The sequence below is a fragment of the Bombina bombina genome, chromosome 2 (assembly GCF_027579735.1).
Source record: "Bombina bombina isolate aBomBom1 chromosome 2, aBomBom1.pri, whole genome shotgun sequence".
Taxonomy (NCBI): domain Eukaryota; kingdom Metazoa; phylum Chordata; class Amphibia; order Anura; family Bombinatoridae; genus Bombina; species Bombina bombina.
The window spans coordinates 421,001,197-421,020,364 of record NC_069500.1 but is presented as its reverse complement, the minus strand read 5'-3'; the positions used below and the strand labels follow the sequence as shown (position 1 = coordinate 421,020,364).

Below are 19,168 nucleotides of genomic sequence, written 5' to 3'. Positions count from 1 at the left end.
TAGAAGCAGGCTTTGCCTTTCTAGCAGGCTTGGATTTATTCCAGACTGGAGATGGTTTCCAAACTGAAACTGCTCCTGAGGACGAAGGATCAGGCTTTTGTTCTTTGTTGAAACGAAAGGAACGAAAACGATTGTTAGCCCTGTTTTTACCTTTAGACTTTTTATCCTGTGGTAAAAAAGTTCCTTTCCCACCAGTAACAGTTGAAATAATAGAATCCAACTGAGAACCAAATAATTTGTTTCCCTGGAAAGAAATGGAAAGTAGAGTTGATTTAGAAGCCATATCAGCATTCCAAGTCTTAAGCCATAAAGCTCTTCTGGCTAAGATAGCCAGAGACATAAATCTAACATCAACTCTAATAATATCAAAAATGGCATCACAGATGAAATTATTAGCATGCTGGAGAAGAATAATAATATCATGAGAATCACGATTTGTTACTTGTTGCGCTAGAGTTTCCAACCAAAAAGTTGAAGCTGCAGCAACATCAGCCAATGATATAGCAGGTCTAAGAAGATTACCTGAACATAGATAAGCTTTTCTTAGAAAAGATTCAATTTTTCTATCTAAAGGATCCTTAAACGAGGGTACCATCTGACGTAGGAATGGTAGTACGTTTAGCAAGGGTAGAAATAGCCCCATCAACTTTAGGGATTTTGTCCCAAAATTCTAACCTGTCAGGCGGAACAGGATATAATTGCTTAAAACGTTTAGAAGGAGTAAATGAATTACCCAATTTATCCCATTCCTTAGCAATTACTGCAGAAATAGCATTAGGAACAGGAAAGACTTCTGGAATAACCGCAGGAGCTTTAAAAACCTTATCCAAACGTATAGAATTAGTATCAAGAGGACTAGAATCCTCTATTTCTAAAGCAATTAGTACTTCTTTAAGTAAAGAGCGAATAAATTCCATCTTAAATAAATATGAAGATTTATCAGCATCAATCTCTGAGACAGAATCCTCTGAACCAGAAGAGTCCAAAGAATCAGAATGATGGTGTTCATTTAAAAATTCATCTGTAGAGAGAGAAGATTTAAAAGACTTTTTACGTTTACTAGAAGGAGAAATAACAGACAAAGCCTTCTTTATGGATTCAGAAACAAAATCTCTTATGTTATCAGGAACATTCTGCACCTTAGATGTTGAGGGAACTGCAACAGGCAATGGTACATCACTAAAGGAAATATTATCTGCTTAACAAGTTTGTCATGACAATTATTACAAACAACAGCTGGAGGAATAGCTACCAAAAGTTTACAGCAGATACACTTAGCTTTGGTAGATCCAGCAGGCAGTGGTTTTCCTGTAGTATCTTCTGGCTCAGATGCAACGTGAGACATCTTGCAATATGTAAGAGAAAAAACAACATATAAAGCAAAATAGATCAAATTCCTTATAAGACAGTTTCAGGAATGGGAAAAAAATGCCAAACATCAAGCTTCTAGCAACCAGAAGCAAATGAAAAATGAGACTGAAATAATGTGGAGACAAAAGCGACGCCCATATTTTTTGGCGCCAAATAAGACGCCCACATTATTTGGCGCCTAAATGCTTTTGGCGCCAAAAATGACGCCACATCCGGAACGCCGACATTTTTGGCGCAAAATAACGTCAAAAATGACGCAACTTCCGGCGACACGTATGACGCCGGAAACGGAAAAGAATTTTTGCGCCAAAAAAGTCCGCGCCAAGAATGACGCAATAAAATGAAGCATTTTCAGCCCCCGCGAGCCTAACAGCCCACAGGGAAAAAAGTCAAATTTTTGAGGTAAGAAAAAATATGATAATTTAAAGCATAATCCCAAATATGAAACTGACTGTCTGGAAATAAGGAAAGTTGAACATTCTGAGTCAAGGCAAATAAATGTTTGAATACATATATTTAGAACTTTATAAATAAAGTGCCCAACCATAGCTTAGAGTGTCACAGAAAATAAGACTTACTTACCCCAGGACACTCATCTACATGTTTGTAGAAAGCCAAACCAGTACTGAAACGAGAATCAGTAGAGGAAATGGTAAATATAAGAGTATATCGTCGATCTGAAAAGGGAGGTAAGAGATGAATCTCTACGACCGATAACAGAGAACCTTATGAAATAGACCCCGTAGAAGGAGATCACTGCATTCAATAGGCAATACTCTCCTCACATCCCTCTGACATTCACTGCACGCTGAGAGGAAAACCGGGCTCCAACTTGCTGCGGAGCGCATATCAACGTAGAATCTAGCACAAACTTACTTCACCACCTCCCTTGGAGGCAAAGTTTGTAAAACTGATTTGTGGGTGTGGTGAGGGGTGTATTTATAGGCATTTTAAGGTTTGGGAAACTTTGCCCCTCCTGGTAGGAATGTATATCCCATACGTCACTAGCTCATGGACTCTTGTTAATTACATGAAAGAAAATGGCCCGTGTGCACGGGCTTTAGGACTAGTTCATATATAATGTCTCACCAACAAAAATGGAACATGATTAGAACACTTGCTCCTTTTGAGAGCATGTGCCGAAAATTGACACCACTATAACATGCCCTTTCCCTTACTCACTATTACAACAGGCCCACCCAGGTCATGTCCCATATTTTATAGATAGGTTGAGTTCAGAGTTAAATATAGACATTTCTTATATAGACTCATCGCTAATCTTTGATGCAGTTAAAAGATCCTCAGTCTCCAATAGTTTTATAGAATTAAACCTTAAAATTCTACAAAGGTGGTACATGACACCAGCTAGATGTAAAAAAATGTACAAGATCTCCAAAGAACAATGTTGGAGATGGAACGGACCCATAGGACACATGGCCCCAAATATCTTCAATATGGGCAGAAGTCTCAAATGAAGCGGGCAAACTGCTCGGATTCCACATCCCTCTAGACCCATGTTTATGTTTGTTAAACAAAGTAACAAAATACAACACAACAAAAATTATTCAATATAGTAACAGCGTGAAAATTCTTGCTGTATCACAATGGAAGGACATGTCTGCCCCCTCACTCACACAATGACTACAAGAATGTAATTACTTGATTAGGTTGGAAGAGTATAATTTTATGAAGTCTTAATGTACAGACATTTATATTCAGATTAAAGGCATTTGGGAAGATTATGTGGAGACAAAATTGAACTGAATTGAAATTTCTAGTTTTTTCCTTTGATGTCTGTATGTTTTTATGTAACATCTCGGTGATATGAAAATTGTATAAATAAATTGTAACTAAATGAGGAATGTCATCTTTATATGTTGTTGGCTGTATTCCTTTATATGGACTGTGTGAAGTCTTGAACTTTTCTGAACCAAGCAATAAGGACTTAAAGGGACACTGAACCCAAATTTTTTCTTTCGTGATTCAGATAGAGCATGCAATTTTAAACAACTTTCTAATTTACTCCTATTATCAATTTTACTTTGTTCTCTTGCTTTCTTTATTTGAAAAAGAAGGCATTTAAGCTATTGTTTTGGTTCAGAATCATGGAAAGCACTTGTTTCTTGGTAGGTGAATTTACCCACCAATCAGCAAGAACACAGTGTGTTCACCAAAAATGGGCCGGCATCTAAACTTACATTCTTGCATTTCAAATAAAAATACCAAGAGAATGAAAATAATTTAATAGGAGTAAATTAGAAAGTTGCTTAAAATTGCATGCTCTATCTGAATCACGATAGAAAAAAAAATAGGGTTCAGTGTACCTTTAAAAGAATACATACAGTTGTGCAAACAAAATTATGTCTTGAGGTTGTTTATTGTTTCACTTATTATTGAATATGTAACTAGGTACTTGAGTATGTTGAAAACTGATGTCTTATGTCTGAACCTGTTGTGTACATATCTCTAATAAAAAATAAAATAAAAGTGACTGAAAATGGTCATAAAAAAAAATTTAAATATATTTGTATTTTTATAAGAATTAATAAGGATTAGAAAAAAAAAAGTTTAAAAAAAAAAAGTTAAAAAAGAAAAGTTAAAAAAAAAAAAAAAAAAAAAAGTTAGTGGATGCTCACTTTATGGCAAAATGCTAAAACGAGATGATATATCAATTCATCTTTCTAGGATTTATTTAAGTTATAAGCTGCCAAAATCAATTCCTGCACCAACATTTTGTGTATGGACCACAAGTGATAATAAAAATTATTATGTTATGTTATTTACAGCTCATACATCAACTTTGTGCCCACTGCTATATTGTCCTATACATATCCACCAGTACTTAACATGAGAGTATGAGAAATACCAACATACACAACAAACAAACAAATGAACAGAAGATCAGCAGTAGTATGAGTACCCAGTATTTGTATTTTGTTATTCAGACTAACACACTTATTAGAACAAGCCAAAATTAAAGTGATCATTAAAATGTATCTAAAATTAATCTTAAAAACAGGGGCACTTTAATTCATTAAACTTTACAATGAAGCTTCTTTTTTAAATTACTTTTTTTTTATGGAAAACAGACCAGCGATCCTCCGCCCGCATCTCCTGCTGTAGTAAGCACAGCAATGACGAATCCGGCTTCCTCCAATCTATGGCTGCCCCCCCCTTTTGGCGTCCAGCTCGTGGGGCCACTCAACTATTGGAGGAAGCCGGATTCATCATCACTGTACTAACTACAGCAGGAGATGCAGGCGGAGGACCGCCGGTCTGTTTTCCATAAAGAAAGGTAAGTATTTTAAAAAAGAAGCTTCATTGTAAAGTATAATGAATGAAACTGCCCCTGCTTTTAAGATTAGTTTTAGATACCGGGCACTTATTCATTAAACTTTACAATAACTTTAAATAACATACAGTAGTTATCCTTTTGGGACAATCTAGGGAAAAAAAACATAACGTTCACCAATACAAAATAGATCTCTTGTCAAGATGATATACCTTTTTTTTTCTTTTTTTTTTTTTAGATCTAGGAAGATACAAAATAGCAAATGCCTCTGGATCACCATACAGCTGTTGATTCTACATGCACAGTAAAGGAACATAACTTTGAAAACTGAAAAGTGCAAAACAGTATGTTATGTCTGCATTAGAATATTCTTTTAGCAATGTTGACTTATTTTGCATAATTTTATGATGATAATTTTTTTTTACATTACAAAAACACTTCCTTGCGGGCACAAACATTCTGAGGTCTTTATTTAAAGGGACAGTAAAACAAAGCAATACATGTTATAATTCTGCACTATGAATAACTGTACCTGTGGAAAAAAAAAATTAAGATATATGCCCCCAACAGTTTACTTTTTTACCTATAACACCATCCTCTTCTGCGTTTTCTTTTCATAAATATAATGTCACAGGCTTGTTACAGTATGCCAGTTCAACTAAATGTAGCTTGTTCCTGCACTGAATAAAGCTGTTGGCTGCCTTACCCAGCAATGGTAATACATATAAGGTAAGTAAACTTTTGGGGACATAAATCATTAATTTCCTTTTATTCCACAGATACGTCTATTCTTATGGTACATAATTCTGCAAATAGAATTATGTAACATTTATTCCTAGGTTTAGAGATATGAAACACAATTTTGTTCTTTCCTTATTCGGATGGAACATGCAATTTTAAGCAACCTTCTAATTTACTCCTATTATCTAAATGAAGCAACCAATCAGCAAGCGCTACCCATGATGCGTACTGCTGAAACAAAAATAGGCCGGCTCCTAAGCTTACATTCCTGCCTTTTCAAATAAAGATAGAGAATTATGAAAAAAAAAGTGGGCTTTATATCCCTTTAAGCTTTGTAGCTTAACCATGAAATTCCACATAATACGAGCAAAAATGGTTTTTCAAGAGGTCAAGGCTTTTGAAAGTTACATACATACGTAAATAAATAAATACATTCTTGTGGATTGGTATACTCCTGACAAATTATATATATGCAAAATAGTGTAAAAGTTGAATAGGTAAAAAGAAATTAGAAAACCACATAGCAGCTGTTTCCAAATGGATTGGAATGTCCATAAATGAGTAATAATACTGAACAAAAATTATTGGTTCCATCTAAAGAATTATTTTTTTAAAATGTATTAACTGTGCTTTATTTTTAAATTGAGGTTCCTGTCCTGATAAAACCAATTTTCTCTGTGGTAGCCGTCCCTGTTAACTAGTGAGACATTGAAGGCCAGGACATAAATCATGCATATTTTGTTAGTTTCACTTTAAGGCTTTTACTGAACAATTTATAAATATTTGTTAACAAGCTTAACTGCTGTGGTTTCATATACATGAAGACGCTGAGCACCATGTTCCTGTAGCAATTTGCAAAACCCTAAAAAAGCCATGTTAGACCCTTCGTATAGCCTACAATGCATTTGAATACATCCTTTTGACATAGGCATATAGCAACATCCATATTTCTAATAATAAAAATAAATGAAACCTTACATTTTCAATCTGACTTTCACAGTATGTTTCTATCGATGTATTATTATACAGAGTTTTTTTTTTTTACCTAAAGCAAGAAATAATATAAAGAAGAAATGGTTTGATAAAAACAATATTTGCATATATTTAAAAGGATTGTATATTTTAAACTGTAAAACAAATACAGCTTAAGAAAAAGAATCATATGCAGTTATATTATCGGCAGGAAAAAAAAAAAACACCTTCTATAGATGCTCACCAATCATTCTGCAGGCATTTTTTTTTTAAACACATTCAATCAGCAGATAAAAAAAAAAATTGCTTCAAATATTTGTGAAATTGTCAGTGTTTTGAAAAAAGCCTATTTTTATGAGGCAATTCGTCTAAGAACCTGTAAAAGTGTCTCTGAATGCCAAGCGAATAGAACTGCAGCCATAAGCAAACAGGTTAGGTTCTCTTGAATCCTTTTGAAACATCTAACTCTTAAAATCCTGTGCAATTAAGTCTTGGACAAGCTGTTGTTCAGAAGAAGTCTGACGCCTTCCTCCGTTTAGGAAGGTGTAGCAGGTTGTCAGTAATGGACGTGGGATCTGGTGCTGCAGGGGTCTGAGATGAAGTCATTTGACCAGGCGTTACAGTAGGTGTTTGAAGGACACCTGCAGGAGTTTTATAGCCTGGGGTTCCATGATGTGCAGGTGATGGGGTGTAACTGGCTCTCAAAGCCTTATCAGTGTATTTACTTGAAGTCCTATTTACTAAACGTTGTAGAGCAGGAGACATAGATGGACTCAGTCCTTTGGGTGTCAGGCTGGAAGAGAAAATAAATCATATGGATATTGTATGTTATCATGCATTGCTTGCTTCACTACAGTGCTACAAAACAGAAGTGTTGGTTTACACGGGGTGGCAGATGGTCATGAGAGTAATCTGATGAGTAACAACTAAAAAAAAAAGCAAGATATATATTAGACTCATTTCATAGCCAAAATAAATTTGCTTGTGAAAATGTAAGACTTTCAATTTAAAGGGATATGAAACCCAACATTTTTCTTTCATGATTCAGTACAATTTTAAACAACTTTCCAATTTTCTTTTGTTATCAAATTTGTTTCATTTTCTTAACATCCTTTGTTGAAGGAGCAGCAATGCCCTACTGGGAGCTAGCTGAGCACATCAGGAGAGCCAACAACAAGAGGCAGTCACCAATCGACAGCTAGCTCCCAGTAATACATTGTTGCTCCTGAGCCTACCTAGGTATTCTTTTCAACAAAGGATACCAAGACAATGAAGCAAATTAGATAATAGAATTAAACTGGAATGTTGTTGCATGCTTTGTCTGAATAATGAAAGAAAACATTTGGGTTCCATGTCCCTTTATTACAGTCATGTAAAGTAATCAGCTCCTTTGCTTATAAAGCAGTGATTCTTACCTTTTTTATTTACTTGGCAAAGAAAATATATAATTTTCAAAGTAAAAGAACATAAAATTATATTTAGCACGCCCCTTTAACAGGTCAACAAATTAGAAGTAGCACCTAGAAATATGGTAGCATCAGAACTATATTTTTGGCAATACTTTATGGTGTATCATGAAAACCTTTACATAATTGAGTTTTACATTCTGCAGTGCCCGTACGCAGCTCAGTTGCTGTAAATATTTCAGCATCCACCAAATAGAATTTTTCAAGCTCTAGCTCATACTGGGGACATGGGCACCTTTGTCGAGAGTCACTGGTACAGTCAAGTTACATCAGATGGAACAGACAAGGAAACTGTTTATAACTGGATAATAATTTTAGCAATAAAAATGTGTGTTTAAAAGCAAATTGCTATTAAATTATTTAAAGTAAAAAGCTCTGTATTGAAAAAAAAAAGTTTAATATTTAAACAAAACCAAATGTTTCATTAACAAATACAATTCTCATTGGAGCTGGGTTGCCTATGTGTTAGAATCTATCATTTATATTCTCTTCACTCACTTGGCCAGGTTTTCCGTCACTTTCCTCAAGGCTTCCTGCTTATTTGCTCTGTTCTTGGCTGCTGCTTCATTTGCCATTTTCAAACCTAGACGCTCTCTGCGACCTGGCTCCAAAATCTATATTAAATGAACGTTAAAGAAATATACGTAAAAATACAAATAGCAAAACTGGTAAACAAATGAAATGACGATTGTCTTAAGTGTTTTCGATTACCAACTGTTTATTTGTTCCTTTGAAATGCAATCCACAAACAACCACTTGTACAACATCTTCATGTCAGTGTTTACTTATATACCTTACATGTGTGCGTGTGCAGAGAAGATTCTACTGCTCATTCGCTTGCATTGTCAACACATCTGTTTATTTTCATGCCCTCTCCAGCATAAATCTCACTACCGCCTGTTTTCCATCTTCCTTAACCCTTTAGTGACCACATCACTTTTTAATTTTCTTACTGTTTGGGACCAGGGCTATTTTTACATTTCTGCAGTGTTTGTGTTTAGCTTTAAAATGTCCTCTTACTCATTTACTGTACCCACACATACAGTATCTCACAAAAGTGAGTACACCCCTCACATTTTTGTAAATATTTTATTATATATTTTTATGTGATAACACTGAAGAAATTACACTTTTCTACAATGTAAAAGTAGTGAGTGTACAGCCTGTATAACAGTGTAAATTTGCTGCCCCCTCAAAATAACTCAACACACAACCATTAATATCTAAACCGTTGGCAACAAAAGTGAGTACACCCCTAAGTGGAAATGTCCAAATTGGGTCCAAAGTGTCAATATTTTGTGTGGCCACCATTATTTTCCAGCACTGCCTTAACCCTCTTGGGCATGGAGTTCACCAGAGCTTCACAGGTTGCCACTGGAGTCCTCTTCCACTCCTCCATGACAACATTACAGAAATGGTGGATGTTAGAGACCTTGCTATCACTCACCTTCCGTTTGAGGATGCCCCACAGATGCTCATTAGGGTTTAGGTCTGGAGGTATGCTTGGCCAGTCCATCACCTTTACCCTCAGCTTCTTTAGCAAGGCAGTGGTCGTCTTGGAGGTGTGTTTGGGGTCGTTATGGTGGAATACTGCCCTGCGGCCCAATTTTTCCAAGGGAGGGGATCATGCTCTGCTTCAGTATGCCACAGTACATGTTGGCATTCATGGTTACCTCAATGAACTGTAGCTCCCCAGTGCAGGCAGCACTCATGCAGGCCCAGACCATGACACTCCCACCACCATGCTCGACTGTAGGCAAGACACACTTGTTGTCTTTGTACTCCTCACCTGGTTTCCACCACACACGCTTGACACCATCTGAACCAAATAAGTTTATCTTGGTTTCATCAGACCACAGGACATGGTTTCAGTAATCCATGTCTTTAGTCTGCTTGTCTTCAGCAAACTGTTTGCAGGCTTTCTTGTGCATCATCTTTAGAAGAGGCTTCCTTCTGGGACGACAGCCATGCAGACCAATTTGATGCAGTATGCAGCGTATGGTCTGAGCACTGACAGGCTGACCCCCCCACCCCTTCAACCTCTGCTGCAATGCTGGCAGCGTTCATACGTCTATTTCCTAAAGACAACCTCTGGATATGATGCTGAGCATGTGCACTCAACTTCTTTGGTCGACCGTGGCAAGGCCTGTTCTGAATGGAACCTGTCCTGTGAAACCGCTGTATGGTCTTGCCCACCGTGCTGCAGCTCAGTTTCAGGGTCTTGGCAATTTTCTTATAGCCTAGGCCATCTTTATGTAGAGCAACAATTCTTTTTTTCAGATCCTCAGAGAGTTCTTTGCTATGAGGTGCCATGTTGAATTTCCAGTGACCAGTATGAGAGAATGTGAGAGCAATAACATCAAATTTAACACACCTGCTCCCCATTCACACCTGAGACCTTGTAACACTAATGAGTCACATGACACCGGGGAGGGAAAATGGCTAATTGGGCCCAATTTGGACATTTCCACTTAGGGGTGTACTCACTTTTGTTGCCAACGGTTTAGACATTAATGGCTGTGTGTTGAGTGATTTTGAGGGGACAGCAAATTTACACTTATACAGGCTGTACACTCAATACTTCACATTGTAGCAAAGTGCCATTTCTTCAGTGTTGTCACACGAAAAACAAAATTTATGCTTACCTGATAAATTCATTTCTCCTGTAGTGTGGTCAGTCCACGGGTCATCATTACTTCTGGGATATTATCTCCTCCCCTACAGGAAGTGCAAGAGGATTCACCCAGCAGAGCTGCTATATAGCTCCTCCCCTCTACGTCACCTCCAGTCATTCGACCAAAGGACCAACGAGAAAGGAGAAGCCCAAGGGTGTAGTGGTGACTGGAGTATAATCCAAAAAAATCTTTAGCCTGCCATAAAAAACAGGGCGGGCCGTGGACTGACCACACTACAGGAGAAATGAATTTATCAGGTAAGCATAAATTTTGTTTTCTCCTGTTAAGTGTGGTCAGTCCACGGGTCATCATTACTTCTGGGATACCAATACCAAAGCAAAAGTACACGGATGACGGGAGGGACAGGCAGGCTCTTTATACGGAGGGAACCACTGCCTGAAGAACCTTTCTCCCAAAAACAGCCTCCGAAGAAGCAAAAGTGTCAAATTTGTAAAATTTGGAAAAAGTATGAGGAGAAGACCAAGTTGCAGCCTTGCAAATCTGTTCAACAGAAGCCTCATTCTTAAAGGCCCAAGTGGAAGCCACAGCTCTAGTAGAATGAGCTGTAATTCTTTCAGGAGGCTGCTGTCCAGCAGTCTCATAGGCTAATCGTATTATGCTACGAAGCCAAAAAAAGAGAGAGAGGTAGCCGAAGCTTTTTGACCTCTCCTCTGACCAGAATAAACGATAAACAGGGAAGACGTTTGACGAAAATCCTTAGTTGCCTGTAGATAAAATTTCAGGGCACGGACTACATCTAGATTGTGTAGCAGACGTTCCTTCTTCGAGGAAGGATTAGGACACAAAGATGGAACAACGATCTCTTGATTGATATTCCTGTTAGTGACCACCTTAGGTAGGAACCCAGGTTTAGTACGCAGAACTACCTTGTCAGAATGAAAAATCAGATAAGGAGAATCACAATGTAAGGCAGATAACTCAGAGACTCTTCGAGCCGAGGAAATAGCCATTAAAAACAGAACTTTCCAAGATAACAACTTGATATCAATGGAATGAAGGGGTTCAGACGGAACACCCTGTAAAACATTAAGAACTAAGTTCAAACTCCATGGCGGAGAAACAGTTTTAAACACAGGCTTGATCCTAGCTAAAGCCTGACAAAAAGCTTGAACGTCCGGAACTTCTGACAGACGTTTGTGTAAAAGAATGGACAGAGCTGAAATCTGTCCCTTTAAAGAACTAGCGGATAACCCCTTTTCTAAACCTTCTTGTAGAAAAGACAATATCCTTGGAATCCTAACCTTACTCCATGAGTAACTCTTGGATTCGCACCAATATAAGTATTTACGCCATATTTTATGGTAAATCATTCTGGTAACAGGCTTCCTAGCCTGTATTAAGGTATCAATAACTGGCTCAGAAAACCCACGTTTTGATAAAATCAAGCGTTCAATTTCCAAGCAGTCAGCTTCAGAGAAGTTAGATTTTGATGTTTGAATGGACCCTGGATCAGAAGGTCCTGTTTCAGAGGTAGAGACCAAGGCGGACAGGATGACATGTCCACTAGATCTGCATACCAAGTCCTGCGTGGCCATGCAGGTGCTATTAGAATCACTGATGCTCTCTCCTGTTTGATTCTGGCAATCAATCGAGGAAGCATCAGGAAGGGTGGAAACACATAAGCCATCCCGAAGGTCCAAGGTGCTGTCAAAGCATCTATCAAAACCGCTCCCGGATCCCTGGATCTGGACCCGTAGCGAGGAAGCTTGGCGTTCTGACGAGACGCCATGAGATCTATCTCTGGTTTGCCCCAACGTCGAAGTATCTGGGCAAAGACCTCCGGATGAAGTTCCCACTCCCCCGGATGAAAAGTCTGACGACTTAAGAAATCCGCCTCCCAGTTCTCCACTCCCGGGATGTGGATTGCAGACAGGTGGCAAGAGTGAGACTCTGCCCAGCGAATTATCTTTGATACTTCCATCATTGCTAGGGAGCTTCTTGTCCCTCCCTGATGGTTGATGTAAGCTACAGTCGTGATGTTGTCCGACTGAAACCTGATGAACCCCCGAGTTGTTAACTGGGGCCAAGCCAGAAGGGCATTGAGAACTGCTCTCAATTCCAGAATGTTTATTGGAAGGAGACTCTCCTCCTGATTCCATAGTCCCTGAGCCTTCAGAGAATTCCAGACAGCGCCCCAACCTAGTAGGCTGGCGTCTGTTGTTACAATTGTCCAGTCCGGCCTGCTGAATGGCATCCCCCTGGACAGGTGTGGCCGATAAAGCCACCATAGAAGAGAATTTCTGGTCTCTTGATTCAGATTCAGAGTGGGGGACAAATTTGAGTAATCCCCATTCCACTGACTTAGCATGCACAATTGCAGCGGTCTGAGATGTAGGCGTGCAAAAGGTACTATGTCCATTGCCGCTACCATTAAGCCGATCACCTCCATGCATTGAGCTACTGACGGGTGTTGAATGGAATGAAGGACACGGCATGCATTTTGAAGCTTTGTTAACCTGTCTTCTGTCAGGTAAATCTTCATTTCTACAGAATCTATCAGAGTCCCCAAGAAGGGAACTCTTGTGAGTGGAAAGAGAGAACTCTTCTTTTCGTTCACCTTCCATCCATGCGACCTTAGAAATGCCAGTACTAACTCTGTATGAGACTTGGCAGTTTGAAAGCTTGAAGCTTGTATCAGAATGTCGTCTAGGTACGGAGCTACCGAAATTCCTCACGGTCTTAGTACCGCCAGAAGAGTACCCAGAACCTTTGTGAAGATTCTTGGAGCCGTAGCCAATCCGAATGGAAGAGCTACAAACTGGTAATGCCTGTCTAGAAAGGCAAACCTTAGATACCGGTAATGATTTCTGTGAATCGGTATGTGAAGGTAAGCATCCTTTAAATCCACTGTGGTCATGTACTGACCCTCTTGAATCATGGGCAAAATTGTTCGAATAGTTTCCATCTTGAACGATGGAACTCTTAGGAATTTGTTTAGGATCTTTAAATCTAAGATTGGCCTGAAAGTTCCCTCTTTTTTGGGAACTACAAACAGATTTGAGTAAAACCCTTGTCCTTGTTCCGACCGCGGAACTGGATGGATCACTCCCATTAATAAAAGATCTTGTACGCAGCGTAGGAACGCTTCTTTCTTTATTTGGTTTGTTGACAACCTTGACAGATGAAATCTCCCTCTTGGGGGAGAGGATTTGAAGTCCAGAAGGTATCCCTGAGATATGATCTCTAACGCCCAGGGATCCTGAACATCTCTTGCCCAAGCCTGGGCAAAGAGAGAAAGTCTGCCCCCTACTAGATCCGTTCCCGGATCGGGGGCCCTCGATTCATGCTGTCTTAGGGGCAGCAGCAGGTTTCCTGGCCTGCTTGCCCTTGTTCCAGGACTGGTTAGGTTTCCAGCCTTGTCTGTAGCGAGCAACAGCTCCTTCCTGTTTTGGTGCAGAGGAAGTTGATGCTGTTCCTGCTTTGAAATTACGAAAGGAACGAAAATTAGACTGTCTAGCCCTAGGTTTGGCTTTGTCCTGAGGCAGGGCATGGCCTTTACCTCCTGTAATGTCAGCGATAATCTCTTTCAACCCGGGCCCGAATAAGGTTTGCCCTTTGAAAGGTATATTAAGCAATTTAGATTTAGAAGTAACATCAGCTGACCAGGATTTTAGCCACAGTGCTCTGCGTGCCTGAATGGCAAATCCGGAATTCTTAGCCGTAAGTTTAGTTAAATGTACTACGGCATCTGAAATAAATGAGTTAGCTAACTTAAGGGCTTTAAGTTTGTGTGTAATCTCATCTAGTGTAGATGATTGAAGTGTCTCTTCCAGAGACTCAAACCAAAATGCTGCTGCAGCCGTGACAGGCGCAATACATGCAAGAGGTTGCAATATAAAACCTTGTTGAACAAACATTTTCTTAAGGTAACCCTCTAATTTTTTATCCATTGGATCTGAAAAAGCACAGCTATCCTCCACCGGGATAGTGGTACGCTTAGCTAAAGTAGAAACTGCTCCCTCCACCTTAGGGACCGTTTGCCATAAGTCCCGTGTGGTGGCGTCTATTGGAAACATTTTTCTAAATATCGGAGGAGGTGAGAACGGCACACCGGGCCTATCCCACTCCTTAGTAACAATTTCAGTAAGTCTCTTAGGTATAGGAAAAACATCAGTACTCGCCGGTACCGCAAAATATTTATCCAACCTACACATTTTCTCTGGTATTGCAACTGTGTTACAATCATTCAGAGCCGCTAACACCTCCCCTAGTAATACACGGAGGTTTTCCAGCTTAAATTTAAAATTTGAAATATCTGAATCCAGTCTGTTTGGATCAGAACCGTCATCCACAGAATGAAGTTCTCCGTCCTCATGTTCTGCCACCTGTGACGCAGTGTCTGACATGGCCCTAGTATTATCAGCGCACTCTGTTCTCACCCCAGAGTGATCACGCTTGCCTCTAAGTTCTGGTAATTTAGCCAAAACTTCAGTCATAACAGTAGCCATATCCTGTAATGTGATTTGAAATGGCCGCCCAGATGTACTCGGCGCTACAATATCACGCACCTCCCGAGCGGGAGATGCAGGTACTGACACGTGAGGCGAGTTAGTCGGCATAACTCTCCCCTCGTTGTTAGGTGAAATATGTTCAGTTTGTACAGATTGACTTTTATTTAAAGTAACATCAATACAATTAGTACATAAATTTCTATTGGGCTCCACTTTGGCATTAGCACATATAGCACATGTATCTTCCTCTGAATCAGACATGTTTAACACACTAGCAATAAACTAGCAACTTGGAAATGCTTTTCAAGTAATTTACAATAATATGAAAACGAACTGTGCCTATAAGAAGCACAGAAAAAATTATGACAGTTGAAAATAAATAAGTTATAGCATCAAATCTTTGTAAAAAATACACAATTTTAGCAAAGGATTGTTCCCATTAGCAAAGGATAACTAACCCTGACAGCAGAAAAAATACACAAATAAACGTTTTTTATCAGTCAACTACAATCTTCACAGCTCTGCTGTGAATAATTACCTCCCTCAAAACAAGCTTTGGAGATCCCTGAGTTCTGTAGAGATGAACCGGATCATGCAGGAAGAAAATGAACTTCTGACTGAGTTTTTTGATGCGTAGTAAAAGCGCCAAAAATGGCCCCTCCCCCTCACACATAACAGTGAGAGAGATCAGAAAACTGCTTTAATTTAAACAAAACTATTGCCAAGTGGAAAAAATAGTGCCCAAAACATTTTTTCACCCAGTACCTCAGAGAAATAAACGATTTTACATGCCAGCAAAAAAACGTTTAACCTCAATAAATGAATTGTTATTTAAAACCTATTGCAAGTCCCTGCAAATTAGGTTAAGTCTATGCATACAGTATAAATCCAGTGAAGTACCATTCCCCAGAATACTGAAGTGTGAAATATACATACATGACAGCCTGATACCAGCTACATCTACTGCATTTAAGGCTGAGTTTACATTATAACGGTATGGCAGGATTTTCTCATCAATTCCATGTCAGAAAATAATAAACTGCTACATACCTCTTTGCAGATTAATCTGCCCGCTGTCCCCTGATCTGAAGTTTACCTCTCCTCAGATGGCCGAGAAACAGCAATATGATCTTAACTACTCCGGCTAAAATCATAGAAAAACTCAGGTAGATTCTTCTTCAAATTCTACCAGAGAATAAATAACACACTCCGGTGCTATAATAAAATAACAAACTTTTGATTGAAGGTAATAACTAATTAAAATCACCACAGTCCTCTCACACATCCTATCTATTCGTTGGGTGCAAGAGAATGACTGGGGGTGACGTAGAGGGGAGGAGCTATATAGCAGCTCTGCTGGGTGAATCCTCTTGCACTTCCTGTAGGGGAGGAGATAATATCCCAGAAGTAATGATGACCCGTGGACTGACCACACTTAACAGGAGAAAGATATACTAAAATATTTACAAAAATGTGAGGGGTGTACTCACTTTTGTGAGATACTGTATTATATACCGTTTTTCTCGCTATTAAATGGAATTTCTAAAGATAGAATTATTTTCATCATATCTTATAAATTTACTATTAAAAAAAAAAAAAAAAGGGGACAGGGCAGAGCCAACTACAGAGGCAGACGGACGTGTTTTCATGGAGCTCTGGGCCCTTGGGTATAATTATAAACTTTAAGTTGTACATAGAGGGTCTGAGCCTTTATTATAGTGCACTAGATTACCAACTTATTCCATTATTCTCCTAAAAGTAAGAGACAAGTCATCCTGAGAATACATTATTAGGAATTTTTATTTGCTTTCTAAGCTAAGCCACGTGGAGCCATCAGAGAATACCCACACTCAAATCGCACTTCTACCATGGAAGCCTTAGACTTGTGGGATCATCGCACCCAACAGTCCCTAGAGAGGCACTATAAAAGCCTGAAAGGGGACCTCATATCTCTATTATTGGCCTTCATACCACGGTTGGAATGTTCAGCCGCATGCATGGATCCCATACCACGGGACAGGGCCTACGCTACAATTCCAATCCGAGATTCCAGATAATGTGGTGACTCCCCCTGGCAACCTAACAGTGAACATGAGGTGCAGTAGCTTGAGATGCACTCCAGACCCCTGCATTAATTTGACTGAATCGGCGGAGCCATAAACAGAGGTGATTCTCCTTTCTTACAAGCAGCGCATCCAAGCTGAGAAATCTACAGCTGCAGTAACTCCCCGTACCACCACAGCTCGGCTCCTAGAGAGCGTTCTAGCTTTTGGGTCTGCTTCAGGGGGGGTGGCACAATCTATCCCTTCCTTTGGAGACACGACCTGCGTTATGAGTGCTGACAGCCTTGGAGCAGGAACGCTAACACATCCAAGTACAATGCAGGTCTTCTCTAAGGGCGGATCATCTGGGGGACTGCAGCATGCTCCTCTTGATATTCCAACAAGGTTCATAGGTAATATCAGACCGGGATCTGAACTGGGCTGGGAGAGAGGGTCCTCTGTTAATCTGCCAGCGGTAACTACATTACATGGGAGACATGATAGGCAGGTAACCCCTAATCTCATGCCCGCAAAAAAGTCTGGACATTGCTAATCCTGAGAGCCCCAACCGTTGTTCCCCTCAAGCAGTTGGAATCGGATAAAGCAGCAGAGAACTCTGCAGTTAGTAGGAGATAAAACCTCAACGTATTTGAGATTTCCCCCCACTAAAAACGTACAACTTACTGTATGCCCCTAATGTATGCTCCTAATGTTAAGACGGTTTAAATATGTTTGCGACTGATTCATTTATATGTTGACTGTTTTCCCTTGTTCTGTTTCTGATTGCTCACCGCACCAAGAACTAATTTTACTCTGTATTAGGTATCCCTTCACTTCTACATTTGTGCATGCTAACATATTTCAGGTAGCAATTCAATCTTTTGAAGAAGACTTGTTAATTTAACAGAGAGATTATGTGGTACGGATAGTGAGTATGTATTTACATTATTTTTTGTATACCAACCTGGACTATCTACTAGTACAATAGGTTCAAAACATGGGCAACTATTTTTATTTTAAGTAGATTGCTTGGTCATATCCTGTTGGTGTTCTCCTTTCGTCTAATTTGTCTTATAACTCTGTTTGTGAACAACTATATTATTGAAGGCCTTCCATATCGCTATCTTAGACACATTACCTATATATATTTAAGTCTATTTGTTAATATATATATATGCACATCCTGGCTGATAACGTGTTGGCAGCCTTATTGAAATACATTCGCTCATTCATATTTTGTTAGCTAGTTATCGCCTCATACTGCACCCACTATTGTCTTGTTTATTGTCTTATATCAATATTTTTAGACAAGCAGTATACTATAGTCGTAGCTTTGGTTGCCAAGCACTTTCTAAGGTAGATGTCCATGTTTTTCTACAGAGATTTTATCTCCTCCAACAATAATTATTAGCTGTTATGATAACCCCAAAGGAGTTTAGTTAAAATGGTAATAACACTGTTCATTTCAGTTATGTCTATGTTTTACATTCACGCTAATTCATGTATACCTCCACAAATGATAGTCCCTGGAGATTGTTACCTATACGCTAGCTGGGTATACCTACAATATTTACACTATGCCTTTTAATAAAGGGGCCTCACAACTTGATGATTTACTCAAGCCTACAGGTATATGTGGTAATACTGAGTGAGATTATATGTTTGTTATCTGCAGATACCCACAAGGGGCATAGACCTTTCATTACAATAGCCTTCAGGTAATATCTTCAGACTAATTTAATACTTCATAGGCTATTATACTTATAAATTGATATGATAACATCCAGATATTTACAATCTTTAACTGAGGCTGATCTATACTATTTTCAGCATCCTATGTTGTGCTATTATAATATGATTGCATTAGCATCTTATAAGATCCCTATATCTTTAGCTACTAAATGTTACATGGAGTAAAAGGTCCAAGTACTGTACGGTCCATAGCACATGTATCCTTTAATTATTGTGATTCTACGGTCATGGATGGTGTATATCATGTTGACTAGTCAATTTCATGTTGTCTTGAGGCTTAACGGGAGCAGTTTGTAACACTTTCCATTTATTATGTTATTCTCATTTATGACTCCCTTCTTTAATACACTGATATCCTTCAAAGACATAGGAGTGTAACATAGCA

At 39.0% G+C, this 19,168-nt stretch overlaps 1 protein-coding gene across 1 annotated transcript in view; it reads right to left on the bottom strand.

Annotated features, from left to right (window-relative positions):
• Nucleotides 1-5,116: 5,116 nt before the first annotated feature.
• The window catches only part of ESS2 (ess-2 splicing factor homolog), a 38,342-nt gene continuing 24,290 nt past the window's right edge, over nt 5,117-19,168 (bottom strand). The window contains exons 9-10 of the mRNA XM_053701963.1: nt 8,341-8,456; nt 5,117-7,169 (exon numbers count right to left, since the gene is read on the bottom strand). Coding sequence (XP_053557938.1) covers nt 6,884-7,169; nt 8,341-8,456 — 402 coding nt within the window. The 3' untranslated portion in view covers nt 5,117-6,883. The remainder of the gene's footprint in view (nt 7,170-8,340; nt 8,457-19,168) is intronic.